This window comes from Monomorium pharaonis, chromosome 9 (assembly GCF_013373865.1).
Source record: "Monomorium pharaonis isolate MP-MQ-018 chromosome 9, ASM1337386v2, whole genome shotgun sequence".
NCBI lineage: Eukaryota > Metazoa > Arthropoda > Insecta > Hymenoptera > Formicidae > Monomorium > Monomorium pharaonis.
This window is the reverse complement of record NC_050475.1, coordinates 10,072,879-10,093,022: the sequence shown is the minus strand read 5'-3', so window position 1 is coordinate 10,093,022 and position 20,144 is coordinate 10,072,879. Positions and strand designations below refer to the sequence as shown.

Genomic DNA, 20,144 nt, shown 5'->3' with positions numbered 1-20,144 from the left:
GTGTGACGCAGTCAAATTATTAAATAAAATATGCGATAAAACTTGTATAATAGATTGCGAACTTATGCATCTGACAATATTATATATAATGCTTTGCTTAATAAATAAATAAATATGTATTTGTATAAAAATTTTGAAAATTATCTCAGAATTATTCCTATCTCCTACCAATTAGCCTAATATATAAAAAAAATTAATTTAATTTATTAAATGTAGATTTTATTATAAGGAAAAAAAAGGGAAATATGATAGGATAAACCAATAAAATAAAGTAAAAAAAATTTGTATATATTTTATTTTTATTTTTTATTGTTAGACCACCAATTGAATAATATAAATACATTTTGTAGAGCGCAATTGTTTACATGTTTCTGACAATGTAAGGTATGCCTAACACCCATTTTGTTTAGAGATTTAATATTTTCATAATGCGTCTCAATGTTTTCAACATAGACTTCTTGTATCGTTTCATCCAGGAGCAAATCCAGCAGCCATTCTAGTTTCTCACGTCCCTTAACGTATACAATAATTTCATCTTTGGCCGCCGTTGCATCCGTTACCGCTGTTGTAATCAAACTCCTAGCCATGCTGTATGGAATCATTCCATCCTCCCATTGTATGCCGTGATGATTATTAATCAACCACCTTGCTTGATGTTTTTCTACTTTGGTGAGATTGTTCCATGGTTCACAGCAGCTAAAAATATAGTGAGAGAGTTCGACTCTCTTTGAAAGAGGCAAATTCCTTCACGACGAGCTTCTCCCAACAAGGAAACCTTGCAGGTCCACGAACGTTGGTATAGACATGTTATCGTTGAGAAGACTGTGGTCCACATCAATGGGTTATAGATGCTTATATCGTCTCAAATGTATTTTCAGGAGAAAAGAGCGGCGACGTCGTCGTCGTCTTCGGTAATTTTGCGCACAACGTTGGTCAACGGATTGTACTGAACTACGCGATCGTGTATGATGAGATAGTACGCATGGTGCTCGCGGCACGTTCTCCTTACACTCAAATTTGATGCGCACATCTACAGTTGCGTTTTTGATTGATTTGTTTTGTCGAGAACAATCGATAATCACAAACGGACCTTTATGCCGAAAATTCGCGACAGATTGATTCGGTTCAAGATTATCGTATCTATAATAATCCTTACAGAAACGCGTGTACATATCGTACAAAATTGACCATCTGTTTTTATCGAAATCCAGATTCATATCGTCGTACGGATAACATTCCGAGTTCAGATACTGTTTTACATTTGTCAGTTTACAATGATCGAATCGGCTCGTATTCTCAAACATGACGTTCTTCCGACCAGCCTTTAGAGCGAAGACGACGTACCGCGGCTTCTCGAGCTGAGTAGCAGTTTTGATAGCCCACGAATGTTTGGTTGTGCGTTGCAATAACGGAAACTCATACAGATCCCACGAGCGAAAAGCTATGCTGAGGTATCGCCCGCTTTCCAGAGCATGCAGCATTGACAGTTTATTTATCCCATCCAACAACACATGCGGCATTCGCGACTGTACTTTGAATAATTCAATTTCCGGTTCCTGCGCTGGATCGCTAACTAGACAATTATTGTCGTTGCGCGCGCGTATCAAGATCAACTTGTGACAAGCGTTAATCACTACACGTTTGTAATCTTCGCAAAATCTCAATAGCATGTTAAGTGGTACACAGAAATTAAAGTATCCATTCGGAGGATGCCATGGAGGATCCCAACCAGTTATTCGCGATTCTGATTCTGTTGGATGACATAGTCATATAATTCTTGAGCGTGCTGGTTATTCCAACGTTTCTGTTGTGATCAATCTCTACGCCGTCAAGTTCATATCGAATCTCATCAAACATGAACGCGATGCAATTATTCCCCAATGTTACATCGGACCCCGCAACTGGTTTTTTTAATCGTAGTTTTCCTTCGATGTATAGAAAACTTTCAGACGGTAACGTGTATAAATCTTGATGTTGTATAGGTATTCTTATCTCATCGCTGTGATCAAACGTTGTATTGGCGAACGGATTGTATGTGTGAGTCTCGATCTTGATGATGCGATCATCGAAGATCGGCTCATTTTCAATATTTAAAATGTCCGTCATTGTCATACTACGAATCCCAAAGATTGTAGAAATGCAACGTTCGACGCGATAAGCTTCTTTTTCTCGGTGCAAACTTCTTTTCTTGGTGATTGAAATTTACTATTAAATGTTGGTTTTGTAAATGTTGCGTTATCTTTTACGTACCCGTTCAACACGAGCATCTCATACTGCATCTACACAAGCGTTATCGTCGTAGTCGTACGTGCAATCTGACGGTGATTTCTTCTCCACGAAAGTTAATCAATCATCCGTGCTGATTGACGAGGCGTATTGTCAAATTCGAAATAATCCGTGCGGTGATCGGCAGATAAATAATCTGCCTCAGTGTTTCCGAGATCTTATATCCTTATATTCCGTGTTCGGAGAAAATTCGTGTATCGTATGGACGCGCTTGTCGTTACTATATGTGCTTGAGGTCACGTTACATTCTTTGCGGATAATCTTTATGTTGATAATGTTAATCGATAAATCTGATTTGTACCATTTTCGCGGCTTTAATATACGATGTGAATAAAATTCTAGCAACGATCCAATATTGTTGGGCTTGCTAAAATTTATTTTATAGGCACATATTATCTCACTCCTCATCGTATTGTTATTCGCGCGAAGTACTATCGGGAAATCGTTGTCACCGCTGTCTTTATCGACATCGTTGTCTTCAATTGAAATGTCACCGCGATATGTGTGTGACGCAACCATCGTCTTGTTTTTCATCATTATTGTTAGCTGCATGTTCCAGACGTTTCAGGATTGTGTGTTTCAAAAACTTGTTTATGACTTGCAGTTCGTACGATTCCTCGGGAATCGTAATTTCCACGTCGTCTTCATCAAAGTAAAACTTGTTATTCGAAGCATTTACGTTCAACATCGTGTTGTAAGTCTCAAAATTCGACCGAGCTCGTAATTGTCATTGCTCAAATCTATAATTGGGAAATACGTTGTAGTGAACACGCTGCTCTTCTTGGTTAGTGTAAGTATCAACGACAAGATTGAAAAACCATCCAACGAATACTGAGTTAATTCGCATGCTGTCGAACTTTAAATTCATACGCATCGACCGTTCGAAGAAACTGCAAACACAGTTGTCCACAAATGCTTTGATTGTAAGTTTGATAGGACGTTCGATTGTAGTCTATCTTTCTCACATCGTTTCCGAAATATCGTACAAGGTCTTTAGGTGGCCGAAGATTACCAAAACTATCGAAATATATCACGTGATTGTCTCTCTTTGCGTACGCTACCCAATGAGTACCGGTCACATCATCCAGGTTTACGATATTCTCGTTTCGTCGTGGACCGCTTATCGGTAATGCGTTACGCATGAAAACATCTTTAAAGTGTGGAATACGAATAGCCAGTTGCTGCAGTTGCACATTTGTCATTGCATCCGCAGGCATTTTTAACGTTTTTTCGACTTTTTTTTTCTTTTCTGTTACACTTTGCTGTTACACTTTTTCCGTATTTGTATGGAGCGAGGTACAGTCTTTTTCCACCTGTGTACGGACCAAGATACACCCCGCGACCTTCCATCGTGTGATTGTGACGTTGTAACTCCTCGAGCTGACTTCGCGCGACTTTACTCTCATTCACTGCTTTCGGCACGCTAGCCGCTCCACCGATCATGGATCCGAGTGCGCCCAATATCGATAGAATCGGTAACATGCCGCCTCGTTTCGCTGTTGGAAGTACTCGTTTCTTTTTTGTTGTCTTTTTCTTCGACGTCTTCTTCATACCCATGCCAATCTTTGTTTTAGCTTTCATAGCTGCCCAAACGGCAACAGCAGCAGCTTTCTCTTTTAGAGCTGAATTTTTTGCGATTACGCATCCTAACGCTTTCGTGGCGAGTACCTTATCCGCCGCGTGTTGTTTAGCGAGATTGTTGTTTTGAGAATAAGCAATATCGTGTTCACGGCACGCTACGTCCAATGGATTTACACCCTGATCGCCTCTGGCTAATCGCTTTTTCAAGTGTGTTTCCGGGCCGCAAAATTGATATCCAGGGATATTTAGCTTGAAAGAAAGCGCGTTTATCAGACGATTTAACAAACCACAGCCCGATGGCATTCGCTACAATTCTTTATCAACGGTGCGGGACCGTCGAACAGCACTTAAATTAGGAATATTAGAGAGATGTGATAACAGCGCGAATATCTTTGCTACTGAACGATTCGCAGTTTTGCACGCATATAAATAGGCGTTCGATCCTACCATTTTATTTAGTAGAAAATGTGGTTCGTGCGACAACCGTTGGCGATACGCGTTACAAATTACGACGACAAGTTGTCACTGATGGGTGGCAGTGGTGAGAAACGTAAGTACGGTGAAATGCTGTCGAGTACTATACGTACGATTATTTGCGGACTCTCGAATTGTTGTAAAACCAACGTTATCATAAGCCTGTTCAAAAGTCCGCACGGCGTACGTTTTGAAATCATTGCAACAGCCGAAATATCGATATTTGGAGAATTTGTTAACATCGATTGATGAAATCAGTTATCTTATTCTCTAATAACAGTGACGTCATTCCTCCGAGCGAGGCGCCTCCAAACTCAATCTTCATCTTTGATGACGTGGCGTGTGACAAGCAAGATACGATAAAAGAATATTTTTCAATGGGTAGACACTCAAACGTCGTTAGTTTTTATCTCTGTCAGACGTATGCAAGAATATCTAAACATCTTATACATGACAACGCGAACCTACTGATCCTGTTTAAGTAAGATAATATTATCCTGAAGCATGTGTACAACGATCACGTGAATACCGACATGATGTACGATGAATTTTGTGCATTGTGCCGCGATTGTTGGCAGCATGATTATGGATTTTTTGTGATAGACAAAAACAGTGAGCTTATTAACGGACGATATAGAAAAGGATTTAACGAGTTTGCGATACCACGGAACGGTTAGTTATTATTATCGATACGTTAACATGGTTGAAAACAAAGAAATACGTGGGCGTGAAAAAATCGCAAGGGAGATTGAGAAAACGAGTGAATTTATCCGAAAAAACCATCGCGCCTTGAAGACCGGTAAGATTGAGGAGGATATAGCGACCAAGAGATACTTTAAACCTCTCATTGAACCCCTGCAAAAGATCGTTGACAATTCTAGTATACACACAATAAAAGAGGAACCGCGCGACGATGACGTTGAAACGTCATTTGCCCAGAAAGATACGATACAGAGTAAGATAAAGAGGAAACAAAAAAACACTTCGATGGATCACGCCTTAAACGAGTAGTACAAACTGATGCGGCATACGTTAAACGACGCGGTAGATTTACCATCGATACAGCAAGAGCAGCAGCAGCATACGTCAAACGATGCAATGGATTCACCAGCGATAGATTTGCCAGCGATAGAGCCTTGTACGGTAGTTGTACAACCGAAGATACCCAAGTTGCTCGAGAACGAAGATGTTTTCGAAACGGCAGACGATTCGTTTGCAGCAATCGTTCGAAATCGTTTGCAAACACCAGAGGATCGAAAAGCGTTGTTGCAGCACTTTGGTCCGCTAGGTTAAGAGTACATCGGAGATTTCCATCTTTTTCACCTCATGGTGAAAAAGAGAAAATTATAGATACCATTTACGGTGTTTACCTGGGCAAGGATTGATGCTTGGTAGTAAAAAATTTGACGTGGACAGCGAAGATAACATAATTGTCGATGGTATGCGATACGTTGACACATCGACACTACGAGCTGATCTTTAAGAGATATCCCGATGATTCCCTCTACACGGAAAACGATAAACGAAAGTATAAAAACATATTGTTGATTACAAACGCGCATAAACAAAATCACGTTTCACACGGTCGATTATTGAGCAACAAAGGATATAAGTATAAATATATAATTGCACCGTTATTAAATGATAAATTTACGATTAGAAAAGGATTACCTAACATTGTGACATTAAATGATAACGCGATCGATTACGTGCACTGGGATGATCCCAACGAGCTAGTGGATCGCTTACGTTTGCTTGAAGCTTTGCGTCAACAATGCACGTGACAATGAGATGTTGTCAACAATTGAGGAACTTCGCGAGGCTGGTCTTATTATAAATTAAGTGAAACGAACGTAAAATGAACATGAAACAAACATGAAACGAACATGAAACGAACATAAAATGAACATAAGAGAACGTGAAACGAACGTGAAACGAACATGAAACGAACGCGAAAGAACGCGAAAGAACGCGAAAGAACGTGAAAGAACGTGAAAGAACGTTAAACGAACGTGAAAGAACATGAAAGAACGTGAAACAAACGTGAAAGAACGTGAAAAAACGTGAAAGAACGTAAAACGAACGTAAAAGAACGTAAAAGAACGTGAATGAATGAAATAAATTGTAGTTTAATTTCATCGCGCGCGTTATTACTTGATCGATAGTTTACGAAACATGAAATCATTGAAATTCAATAGACGCGTTAGTTCTGAGAGGCTGCGACTCGTCGAGGAACTGCATGCTCCAGCAAGAAGAAATTTTCTACGAAGACGTGTTATAGTTCGAGGATACGACGACTTGTGGCAGGCTGATATCGTCGAGATGCATCCGTATTTGCGTTTCAACAAAAGCTATCACTACGTACTCACTGTCATCGATGTGTTGAGCAAATATGCGTGGGCTGTACCACTCAAGAGCAAGGGCGGAAGCGAGACGGCTAACGCTTTTGCAAAAATAATTCGAGAGAGCAGTAGACATCCGAAAAACTTGCAAACCGATATGGGGAAGGAGTTTTACAACGTTGACGTACAGAAACTCTTGAAAAAACGTATCAATCATTATTCTATGTACTCTATAATGAAGGCGTCGGTCGTTGAGCGGTTTAATCGCACGCTGAAAAATGACATGTGGAAGCAATTTACGTTCAACGGCAATTACAAATGGATCGACTTGTTACCACATCTCGTGTCGATTTACAATACTCGAAAGCATCGAACAATTGGCATGCGACCCGTTGACGTAACGCCCGCGGTAGCTGAAACTCTTGGATACGGTATACAGCGCTATAAAGATTGTTGGTCCGGCGAATTTTAAAGTGGGTGACTCTGTACGCGTAAGCAAGTACAAAATTGTCTTTGGGAAGGGTTATACACCAAATTGGACGACTGAGGTGTTTAAGATCATTAAAGTCCTGCATACTAATCTACGTAACTTATCTACTCAACGATTATCGCGGAAAGTCTATAACTGTAGCGTTCTACGAGCACGAATTGCATCGCGCGACTCATCCGGATATATTTTTTGTGGAGAAAGTATTACGCAGGAAGGGTGACAAGGTCTATGTAAAGTGGTTGGGATTCGATGGATCACACAATTCATGAATACACAAAGATAATGTTATTTGATTCATACAGAAAAAAAAAATTTATTTATTACAAACATATAAAAGTACAATGTACAAAATATGCAAATAAATTTTTGATACATAATAAAGAGTATCATTATTATCCCTCCACCATTTTTAATACGTTGTACATGTAAGAATCTTATTTTGTACGAGTTTTAGATTTATAAAAATAAATACGCGTGAAATATAAAATACAAAAGACGCAGAAATATAAAATACATAAAATATGTATAAAATGTATAATATACGTTTGTGTCGTACGGACTCAGGGTGATTTTCCTTTCGGATACTGTGTATACTTCGTGCAAGTTGGATTTTATGCACGACTGGCAATGTGTTAGTTCGATCTCTTCGCGGAGACAGCGCGTGTAATCGTCGAACGTTATAGTTCACGCAATGACGCTGCTCTTGACACCTTTAGCCTTTTTGGTATCCTTTTCATCCACCCTCATTGCATACATTTTCGCCCTGAGTCCAACAAACTCGGTCATTATCGCACCGTTGTTGTCATCCTTTATTAGATCCGGCACTTTTTTATTTTCGAGAGGCATACCATATGCATTGCCGATTAGATAATCACTTGTATTGAACTTGCAATATCGCGTTTCATATTTTTATAAATATTCTCGCACTCGACATGTTATACGAGACTGTCGGTGGCGGTATACATTACTTTGCATTTGTCGCGATACAGCGATAGCATGTATTCGTGGTGAAATTCATACAAACAGATTTTTGAAATGTCGAGTATACACATTCCTACATAGATCGGCTTGTTGAATTTCACCTCGAGATTATGCAGTTCAACGGCGATTAAGTTCTCTAAGAAAATACGCTTCTACTGTGAAAATTAGGTCTTGCGATCATTGCCTCCGCGTCATATCGTCTCTCCCATTTAAAAGTTTTACGTCAACGTGATTGCGTACATTTTCTATCGTTTTACCAAATACTGCGTTGTTCATGAGTTTGTATAAATTTTTTTCAAAGTCGTTTTTCGCGAAAGTTTGAAATAGTGTATTTAATTCTATGTACTCGCGGAGCCATGCAGATTGAGGAAATTGTAATATATGGTGTATTTGTATTACGCGAAGACCGTGACATATGTACTGCTGCAGATTACGGTAATGGATAATGTAACGCTTCTTATCGTAAGCAATTGCAAGCAGTTTCTTTTCCCGCATACCGGGCGGTTTGTCACGCGTTGGGCAGAAGAGTAAATTAGCATGTGCGTCGTGAAGATGTTGTGGATACTCGAGATCGACCTCGAGAATGTAACCCGTAGGTGAATCCACAGCAATTGCATTTACATCAAAATTTGAGACATTTTCGACCCATTGAAATTTAGTGTAAGGCAAAGGTTGACACATTGCCCATCCGTACAAATTATTGACGTTAAAGTACATCAAGTACGCCGACGGTTTCGATAAATCGTACAATTGTATGTACTTGTTATTGGCTCGCGTATATCTATCTGTACATTGACTGAGACCACCGCGTATACCGCGTTCTATAAACAATACCATATTGATATCCGTAAGTAGCTCAAACTTGACACGCGTATGTTTCAGCACAGCGTCCCACATGTAACCCGGTAACTTGTAATAATATGCGGGATCGAGACCGTAACTTTTGATACACGTGTCGCGAAAATTTTCAAAAATATCTGCTAATAATAAAACATCTGTTTTTAAATATAAATCGCCTAAGGTATGGATAGAGAATTGCTTTCAAACATTCTCGGCATGTGCATAATCGCTCTCGGATACTGTATCACCGGTCAAAGAACTGAAAAATGATTCGCGCGGCGGTAAACACGTGTCCTGCAGCTTGTCCACGCAATTCACGTACTCATACGGGAATACAACTTTTCGAGTTAATAAACTAAATTCTTCATCAAATAGGTTTGCAAATTCAGACCGTACAATTTTTAATTTATCATTATTAAGATATGACGCTAATTTATCGAGACTAGTGTTAAGGAATCTGCATGAATCTTTGAATCGTGCATGTATTTTCGTGAGTCTTCTTCGGTAGTATCTACAATTTTGGTAAAAGAAATGTACTTTTCTTTTGTTATTGGTAGTAAACTGACGTCACCTTCGAACGCGGTTGCTATTTCTTTTATTATAAAATGTGAATCGTAGCCTGATAAATTGTGAAAAACTATTAGAATGTAATATGAATTTTTGTAATTTAGATTCAATTTGAATGCGCGGAACCGCGATATCTACCGGTTATATTGCAATGATCGCACACTCGCTTATCGTCTGATGCGAACAATTTATCACAGGTCTAGTTTCCACCGATGCGTTAATCCGCACCTAGTACGGCGTAGAATCAGATTTAAGTCGATGGAAACGTGACTGACTGCGCTCATTTCACTCTCGTTTCGATTCACACACTTTGTCGGGGTGGCAGCGAATTGAAACCAAATTTAGTGGTGGAAACGGTTGAAACAGGATCGAAATAGATAATGCCAACCTTTACTTTTTAGTATAACAGTTACCGTTTATTAGGTTATATTTTCTCAGAAAGAAATCTAATCTTAGTAAATGAAAAATGGAAAATAAACGTGATATATGGTCATACGACGAAACTATGACATTAATTCATATTTTAAAAGAGAAGAAAATTTTGAAGATCATGGACAATAAAAGATTTCGCATTGCAGAAATTTTTAAATCTTTAGAACAAGAGATGAAAAATAAAGGTTATTGTCGAAGCGCAACGCAGATACACATAAAATTTAAAGGATTAAAGCGTAAGTACAATTATTGATGTATACTTCTCACAATCTTTTCTGTTATAATAAAATTTTGTTTTATAGTACAATCTTTGTATTCTCAGTAAGTGGCTCTTGTTTTTGTTGTAGGAACTTACAATAATTGTAGGACTGCGCTTTCAAAAAGTGGTGCAGGCGTGAAAAAATGTATGTTTTATGATGAGCTTGATGAATTATTTGGATGCCGACCTATAAATATCCAAAAAGGAATGGATTCTTTAAATGCTACATCATCAATTGACATGGATATGTTTGATAATATTCCCGATGCAGATGGAGCGATTCCAGGGTGTTCAAAATTTTCTGATAACTTCAATAATTCAGACATTAATGAAAGTGAAAATCAATTTAAAAGTATTGATAAAAGTAATATTACTAGTCTTAATGTGACTGACAGTATTATTCGTATAGAGGAAAATTCAGACTTAACCATTGATAAAGGAGTTCAACAGCAATTGGAAACACCAATAAATGACGAAATAATTGATAATAATAATGATATTGCAACGTTACTAAAAAATAACACAAATAAAGACTCTAAAAAAAGAGTTAAGTCTGCAAGATCAACAAATCGTCAAACATTTGCTCAAGTATTTGATGGTTGTGTTGAAAAATTAATAAAATCAAATGAAGATATTACTAGGATTGCTATAGAAACTCAAAATAAGATGATTAATAATATTTTACAACAACAAGAAAAAATGTTACAGCAACAAACTCAATTATTGATACAAAATTTGCATGCTAATACTTTACAATCTCAAGTAACTACAAATTATTGTCCTAATCCTGAACAGTTTAGAGGCCCATTGCAATCATTTAATAATCCTCGTTTCGTAAAAGTACCACTTAGTGTTATTCAATCTTCAGAAAGATGTTCGCCAGTTATTGTCACGCCACCATCTACGCCAACACCACCGTCATTTGTACCTTTTTCAGTTTCTTTACCCATATCAACAACTTCCCCAACCAGTTCCTCAATAACTTCCCCAACAAGTTCCTCAACAACTTCCGCAACTTCTTATTATTTTAATTCAACCTCTACTTCAAATCAAGTCACAAAGTAAGATTGTTTAAAAGTATCTTATTTTTATTTGAAAGTTTTATGAGTTTTATACAGTCTATATTTTATTTTTAAAAGTAGATTATAGTTATTATATTGTTTGATCTCATAAAAATACAATATTTAATTGTTACTTACAAAGAATGGACAATAATTAAAGTTTTTTAAAAGAAATTAAATATAACTACTGCATATAATGCTTTAACATAATAATTTTTAGTTTTTGTTTTTGAATTATTGAATGTTTTTATTATAAAATGTACCTACAAATCAAATACTAAATAACTGAAGTTAAATAATTACCAAGACAAAAAAGGGCATTTTTTATTTTGTAATCAAGTATAAGATACAGTTTATAAAACGTTTACATGGTTGTTTCTAAAAACAAATTTTATTTTTAATAAAGTGTTTAATGTTTGTAACATGATAGACATATGTGTGCATGTAATAAAGTAAATAAAATTATTTTGTATAAAATTATTATTTTATTTAGATCCATGTCAAATATTTTATATACTTTATTTATGTTATTTGATATGATTTTCTTAAAGGAAATTTTGTCATATAATCACGTAGAGTATTTCGTGTAATAGAAGCATCATAAGAATCATACGTTCTACATTCATTTCTTACAGGTTGAGGAAATATATTTTCAGACGATTCAACTTGTTGCATCCACTGAGGTAAAATTGGTTCATTTTTAAATTCCAGAACATTATGTAATACGCAACATGCAATTACAACTTTAGGCACACTGGTATAATGTAGATCTATACGTTTTAATAAACAACGCCATCGTGATTTAAGACGTCCAAACGCCATTTCAATATCTACTCTATTACTATTCAAGTAAACATTAAATGATTCCTCTTGTGGTGTTAAACGTGCAATTTTTGTGTATCCTTTCATTAACCAAGGTAGTAATGGATACGCTGGATCTCCAATTAAAAAATATGGTATCTCAACACCATTAATTAACTTTGTTTTCTAAAAAATTAATATTATGATTATTTTACTTCTCAAAAATATTGCAGAGTAAATGTTTGTTTAAAAAAATATACTTTTGGAATGATCCGTTCTGCTTCTTTGTACAGTGTAGAGTTTTTAAATACAGCTGCGTCATGACAAGATCCAGGGGCTTGGCAGTTGACATTTCTAAACCCTATTAAAATAAAATAATTAATCAAAATTGATTTATTTTGCTTCATATAACTAAATATTGTTTTACCTTAAATTATTATCTACTACCGCTTGAAGTATAATAGATGGCCATCCTTTACGATTGACATAATCCTTATAACCATCTATAGGCGGTAGAATAGGGATGTGGGTACCATCAATTGCACCTATTATTTGTGGAACATTTGTACGAGTTTCATATGCATCAGATATCATCGCACATTCATTAAAATCAGGCATTTTTATAAATTTTGGCAAAAGTATTTTGTTAATAGCATCAACTGTATTATGAACGCATCTCCATACAGTTGTTTTATGTACTCCAAAAATATTCGCAACTACACGATACTCGCAACAACTTGCCAAATAATATAATGTTATAGCTACTTTTTGTTCAACACTTAATGGTTCTCTAGAAACTAGAAATGGAATAGCAGGATGAAGTTCTGAACGCAACTCATCACAGATAAATTGAAAAGTTGTACGTTTCATTCTGAAACATTCAAGCCAATCCTCGTTTAAAAAATGGTTAGGTACTATTATCTTCCACCAATGGTTACTGCGAGTTTTCATCCAAAATCTTCTTTTTGATCGATTTATTTTCTTCAAGTCTTTAACCATTGTAAGTAACACCTTCGTATTATTTTCTTGCATTTTTAATATATTTTGCCAGAATGTGATATGTGTTTGCATAATTGCTAAAGTGCAATTATTAATTATATGTGATACGTTTAACTGATGATTTAACAAAATTGTTTTTATATCCATTTTTTACTCAATTAAGTATTTATTTTTTATATGGTATTTAGCGTGCCGCTGACCCTATTCAATTTTCGGTTTTTTGACACTTCAACTAACTGTGTTGCTATTCAAAGGTTATGTTTGTTAATATTCAACAAGCTAAAGTTAGCTAAAGGTTGGCACTACTGAAATATCAATTTTTTCTCACTTCTATTCGACTTCCAGTGGAAACCGACATTAAATTCGATTCGCACCGGAGCAGGATCGGATTGAAGACTACGGTGGAAACTAGACCACAGATATAGCAATGTGTCGCGCTGCGGTACGTCTTCCACTGTTTCTTCGACAACGCGTTCATGGGAACATTAGCGAGTCTTAACGTTATGCATCAATTCTTTCAATTGTTTCGTAAACCATGATATACAATCGTGATCGCGACGAAACTGATACACGGATAACGTGTTGTCAAATGAGCATCGCACGTAGTATCCGATGCTGAATACCTGGTGGTGCTGGTATTTGTACAATCCTTGCTCCGTGTTAGGTTGCGTCTTCTGCAGTACACACTCCAAATCAGCGTATATGCGACAAATGGAAGTCGCTCCTTGTTGTTGGATTACGAAACTTCAACCACTTGTCCTTTTCAATGGATAATAGAATGGCGCAGTCATTCATCCGATTGCAGTCTACAATGTGTGATTGTGATTTTTCCTCAAAATCGAAATAGTGCAGACATCTGTGAATAACAAAGGAAAAAAAATTAATTTATTATTATTTTATTTAAAAAATTTATTATTTGATTTAAAAAATTTATAAACACGTTTATAAAAGAATTATTACCTACTGATCGCAAATGTATTTTCTGCATTTATTTTTGCTCAATTGTGAGCTTATGAGCCGGGAGAAATTTTTTATCATCGTAAAGTGTCCCACGTTGCTTTCCTTATCTTGCATGTATAATAAATTTACATGCTTCTCATTCTTTTCATTTGAGAGTCTCAGGGAGACAAATCTATCCTCTTCGATGCCGTACACATTAATGGAAATATTATTAAGTTGCTCAAATTTTTTAATGTTTTTCAGCGCGACCGGAAAATTAATATCTCCGAAATTCAAAACCGTACTGTAATGAAGATACGACGATACTCTATCACTATGTCTTTCTGCAAGATCCCAGATAGCAAGGTGACGTTAATACGACGTCAATAATTCGTCATTTAAGGTCGCGGACGTCATGTTACCAAATTAAGACGTAATAGTAACGTCATTTTTTGACCTATTAATTACGTCAGTCATTTATCCCTCCTACAACGTATTTCCGACGTCATATTCTTGACTAATTAATAATGTCAGTTAATTGATCATTTTACGACGTATTAATAAGGTTTTATTAGTGACTAATTACTGACGTTAACTATAATTATTTGTAATAATTGACCTCAAACGAATTATTGAGGTGGACGACACTTTGCTACTTATAACTATTAATCATTATTTAAAGATTGGTTAATAAACAACATTATTAAAATTAATATAATATTTTGTATAATTAATACTATTAATATATTTTATATCATATATTTTAGAATCATCCCAGACAGCACATAATATTTATGATAAATTATTAACATTTATTAATATTTTTTTTTTCAAAATATTATATAAATATTTTACACATATTTTATATATACGAAGAAAAAAATTTTTATTCAACATATTAAAATATAGACTAAATATTTTATATAATATTTATGGTAAATAAAAGATAAAGATTTGTATAAGTAATCTTTTGTAAATATTTATAAATATTTCATAAATATTTTTATATTTATAATTAATTTTTATTTGTCAAATCTGAGACCACAAAAATATTAATAAAATATTTGAATAAATATTTATAAAATATTTAAATAAATATTATAAATATTTTATAAATATTGCGTTCTGTCTGAGACTTATTTTTATTAATAGTTAAATTTAGTATACGTGATAACGCCCACTCACTATCGCGTTCTTGGAATTCTTCCAGCGACGCTAATTTAGCTTTATCAAAAGAACAGAGCAAAAACATATTTTTATAAGTTATTCCACATGTTATTTCGCATATGTAAAAATCATGAAAACAACTATAAATTTATATTTATTAAAAATATTAGTTAGCTACAAGTTTCATGTTTCTCGCATCTATTGAACTGATCTATAACAAATATGTATTCATGAGCATCAAGTGTTCACGGATCATCACAAAGTGCTAGGTAGCGTACGATCTTCGAAGTCAAGCAACGTCGACGGCGGTTCAGAGTTGGATGGGTGACCGCGGAAGTTAGGCAATTCCAAATGTGACTATGGTGTGGTGGGTCACGATGCTTGTTGAGAAACAACGTCAATTTTTTTTTTACATTTTATAATGTTATTTCGATATTTTCATAATGCAAGTACTGCATATATAGGACATGTACCCGAAATATTTTTTAAAACGTCAAAATAACGGCTTTTACTAACTGGGATAGTCATAAAAATGACGTTAAAATATCGTTTTTATTAAATGTAATCTAAAAACCTATGTTTTGTCATAAAAATAACAATAAAATACTGTCAAATGTACGATACTAGCTTCTTGAAAATGACGTCAATAATATGAAAATAATGACGTATTTTTGACGTCAATATATGACGTCGTTAAGATGAGACAAATGTACGTCAGTTTTACGACATTTAGACGTCATTTTATCTCGACATTATGACGTCTGGTTCGTCATAAAATGATCAAAAAATGCCGTCAATTAGACGACACCTTGCTACCTGGGATGTACAGCGGGGACTACTGACCATGCGAAGCATGCATTGTCTTCAGATTGCACGTTGATTACTGCTCTTTTCAGCATAATAGGCCGTGGTAATGTAAACCGACATCCCGCACGCATAGAACTGTACTTATTTTTATTAATAGTTAAATTTAGTATACGTGATAACGCCCACTCACTATCGCGTTCTTGGAATTCTTCCAGCGACGCTAACGTAGGCTCGATAACATACAGCTCCTACCATTCGTTCAAATCTGATAATTGAAAGAGTGCGTAATTTTTTGTATTTACACTCTTGTTGGCACGTGTGTGTGTGTGTGTGTGTGTGTGTGTGTGTGTGTGTTTATCTCCCGCTATAAATTCACCATTAAACACGGTGTTCACTTTTGTACTATCGTGTTTGTCTATTACCTCCCGCACTCGCTCGAGCACAATGTCTTTAGCATCTTCTAAAAAATGACGAGATTCGATGTGACGCATGTTAATCACTGCACCGATTAAGATACGGCTCTCAAATGCAGTATCTATTTCATGGCCACTCAAGTCTTGCGTTGTTACTATCGTCACTAGTGCTAGCGTAATTGCTACTAACGTGCATAAAACGTCTTTGCAGGCGCGTTTTTTCACTCGCGAGTCGAGCGATTTTAGCCACCAAAGATTGTCTCTGTCCAATGGCAAGTCGAGGACGCTTGGCACGATTACGTTCCTCGAGTTGTTCGATGCACTCCTCACATTGTTGTAACCATGTGAAAAATTCACCTAATGTAGCGACTTCGTTTGCTTGTTTTAAGAGTTCGCGTTCCACTTGTTCGAAATTTGCCATTTTGCGAAAATATTATACTTGTTCACTAAATTGCACTTGACAAAATTTAGTATACATAAGCTTTCGGGCAAACTTAATCGAAAACAGACTTGAAAACGTCTAAGGGATGCTCTAAGAGTCTTACTTATATATACTTATGCTATTTGTAAAGTCACGTGACTTTTGAAAAGAATTTCAGAAAAAGGGAAAGCTGAGATTTAACATGTTGTTACACGTTCAATTGTATTTAAAAAAATTTTCAGGTATAATATTAAACGTAGACTACAATATCCGCATGTTATATTTTTATTTTTTTAAAATATTTTTAAAGTTTATAAAATCTAGCAGCCTGATATCGGCGCTCACTGGCAGCCAAGATAAGGGCGCTGTTTATACGATTAGCGTAGCCCCGGGGGGGGGAGGGGAGAGAGAGAGAGAGAGAGAGAGAGAGAGAGAGAGAGAGAGAGAGAGAGAGAGAGAGAGAGAGAGAGAGAGAGAGAGAGAGAGAGAGAGAGAGAGAGAGAGAGAGAGAGAGAGAGAGAGAGAGAGAGAGAGAGCAAACTGTAACTAGGATGGAATATACGTAATATAATTTTTATTATTTAATTATTTATAGTTTAAATTAGAATACATATAAATCTATAATCTAACTCCAATTATAAATAATCAAATAAAAATTACATTATATACATAAAATAATAATAAAGTCTTTTTATCTATGTACCTGAGCGGCGGCGGCGACCCCTGAGCACAAAGGACTTTTGAAAACATGTTAAGACAAGTTTCTCAATTCTTAGAAAAAATAAATAGCAAAGAAATTTGAAATTTATGACAGGGTCATTTGTTATAGGGAAGCAAAAAAATTTTGAAATTTATGACATGGTCATTTGTTATAGGGAAACAATAAACAAAAGAATTTTGAAATCTATGACAGGGTCATTTGTTACAAAGAAACAATAAACAAAACAAATTTTGAAATTTATGATATAAAGAACAATAAACAAAGGAACTTTGAAATTTATGACAGGATCATTTGTTATAGGGAAACAAAGAAATTTTTGAAATTTATGACATGATTAATTGTTACAGAGAAATAGTAAACAAAAGAATTTTGAAATTTATATGAAAGGTAATTACCCCCACCCCTTCCCGGTGACGTCATCCCCCTTCCCCCTCCTCCCCCATTCTATTGTTTGGGTTAGAACCCGCCTAGCCTAACTACTTAAATACATACTTACATATCAATTTAACACATTTAAAAGTATGTATAATGAAACTTAATGTAATTAAAAAAAGAAGTAATTCTTTAATTTTTACAAAAAAGAGTTAAATGCCATCAAAAAACCTTAAAAAGATAAAAAAGATACGTCAAGTACATAAACGCGTGCTTCTCAAAATAAATTTGAGATCAATACAGTTAACCAAGTATATTTTAAAAACAACTTAAAAAAGTTTAATAAACATCTATTTAAAAATTGCTTAAACGGGCTTGATGATTCAATGATTCAATGACTAAAATTAACCAACGGGATTATCGTGATGCAAAAACTCGGCGTGTCTGACTTGTTAAAACGTAATGATAAATCAATGTTATACAACATGAAAATTATTTGTACGAATAAAATAATAAAAAAATAATAATCTATAAAAAACTTCACAAAATTAAAAAAGATATGTCAGATATATAAACGCATTCAAAAATGCGGTTCTATTCAAAAATTATTTGAAAAATAGGAATACCAATGATAATATATAATAAAGCAAAAACTGACAGATGGTAAAACGATATCCGAGTCACATTAATTGCATTCTTGTATATAGATTTATCAATATCAATAACATAGAGCCTTGGAAATTTAGAAAAAATACGAGTCGAGCACGTCAAGTTTTTACTTCACTATAATCCCGTTGGTTTATTTTAATCATTTAATCATTTAATCATCAAGCTCGTTTAAGCATTTTTAAAATAGATGTTTATTAAACTTCTTTAAGTTTTTTTTTAAATATACTTGGCTATTGTAACTGTATGTAACTGTATTGATCTCAAATTTATTTTGGCAAGCACGCGTTTATGTACTTGGCGTATCTTTTTTACCTTTTTAAAATTTTTTGATGGGATATTACACTTCTTTAAGTTTATGCTTTATGTTTATGGTAGCCAAAAATAATGTAAATTAAATAACATAAATGGTATATTTTACATTTGGTGATATTGTTTATATATAAATATAACATAGATATTACCAAAATTTTGTAATGTCATGGTTACATTGTATTGTAATATTACATGTTACACCCTTGAGTGTGAAATAATAACTAACATATATGTTGCAAGTAACATTCAAGTAATATTACTTATTACTGTTAGTTATGTTTATTATACATAACAGTTACATAATTGTATTTACTGGGTTGACGTTATCACTATGTGATAAATTTGTGAAAAAGATGGGAAGAATTGTATAACGTTGTGTGACTCGATGTTATACATAAGTGGCTCGAGGGTGAATTAAGTCATACTCTCACTTTATACGTTACATAACCTTAATACCTAACTTAACTCGCCAATCAGCAAAGAAATGTTTTTTTTAAGGTTTTTTAAATGTTTTTTTTCATTGCAAAAAACGTTTAAAAAATGTTTTTATACATGTTTAATCAATGGGATAGACCCTTTTTTATTCATTAAAAAAACGTTTTTTAACATAAAAAAAATTTTTTTTAATATTTAAAAAACCGTTTTGTTAACATTATTTATTAAAAAACATTTTTTTGAAGGCAAAACCTTCAGAAAACATTACATAAAATTCTGCAAAAAGTTTTGCAAAAAAATTTAGAAGGCGAAAATTTTGTACAAAAATCTCTGAAAACTGCAGAATTTATGTACAAAAATATGCAATTTTTTGTGCAGTAATTTTGGCATAATTTTTTCCTGCGGATTATTTCACATGTTATTTCACATATGTAAAAATCAATGAAAAAACTGTAATATTACTTATAAAAATATTATAATAAATTAACTACACGTTTCATCTGTCTGATATCTATTGAACTGATCTATAACAAATATGTATTCATGAGCATCATGTGTTCATGGATTATCACAAAGTATTACGTTGCATATGATCTTCGAAGTTAACATCGACGGTTTACAGTTGGATAGATGACCGTTTTTCTGACCGCATAAGTTAAACAGTATGATAAATATAAAGGTGTAATTGTGGTTTACGTGGTCGCGGTATGTGTAGTGCACCATTAAGGTCAATTTACACATACCCGTAACGTGTCAGTGCCATATCAGTGACATC

The 20,144-nt window shown here is 34.7% G+C and overlaps 2 protein-coding genes across 4 annotated transcripts; one reads left to right on the top strand and one right to left on the bottom strand.

The window, feature by feature from the left end:
- Positions 1-9,880: 9,880 nt before the first annotated feature.
- On the top strand, positions 9,881-11,399 carry LOC105835597 (putative uncharacterized protein DDB_G0282499). Its single transcript, XM_012679045.3, has 2 exons — positions 9,881-10,229; positions 10,341-11,399. Exons 1-2 carry the CDS (start codon positions 10,028-10,030, stop codon positions 11,315-11,317), a joined length of 1,179 nt encoding a protein of 392 aa, XP_012534499.1. The 5' UTR covers positions 9,881-10,027; the 3' UTR covers positions 11,318-11,399.
- A 383-nt stretch (positions 11,400-11,782) lies between these two features.
- On the bottom strand, positions 11,783-14,479 carry LOC105835601. Of its 3 annotated transcripts, none has more exons than XM_036292242.1 (4): positions 14,074-14,479; positions 12,542-13,969; positions 12,375-12,475; positions 11,783-12,300 (listed from the first exon to the last, which is right to left on the bottom strand). In XM_036292242.1, exons 2-3 carry the CDS (start codon positions 13,258-13,260, stop codon positions 12,469-12,471), a joined length of 726 nt encoding a protein of 241 aa, XP_036148135.1. In that variant the 5' UTR covers positions 13,261-13,969; positions 14,074-14,479; the 3' UTR covers positions 11,783-12,300; positions 12,375-12,468. The 3 variants fall into 3 exon arrangements, with proteins under 3 accessions (XP_036148135.1, XP_036148136.1, XP_012534502.2); XM_036292243.1 differs by having other exon boundaries at positions 14,078-14,479; XM_012679048.3 differs by having other exon boundaries at positions 12,542-14,479.
- Positions 14,480-20,144: the final 5,665 nt, after the last annotated feature.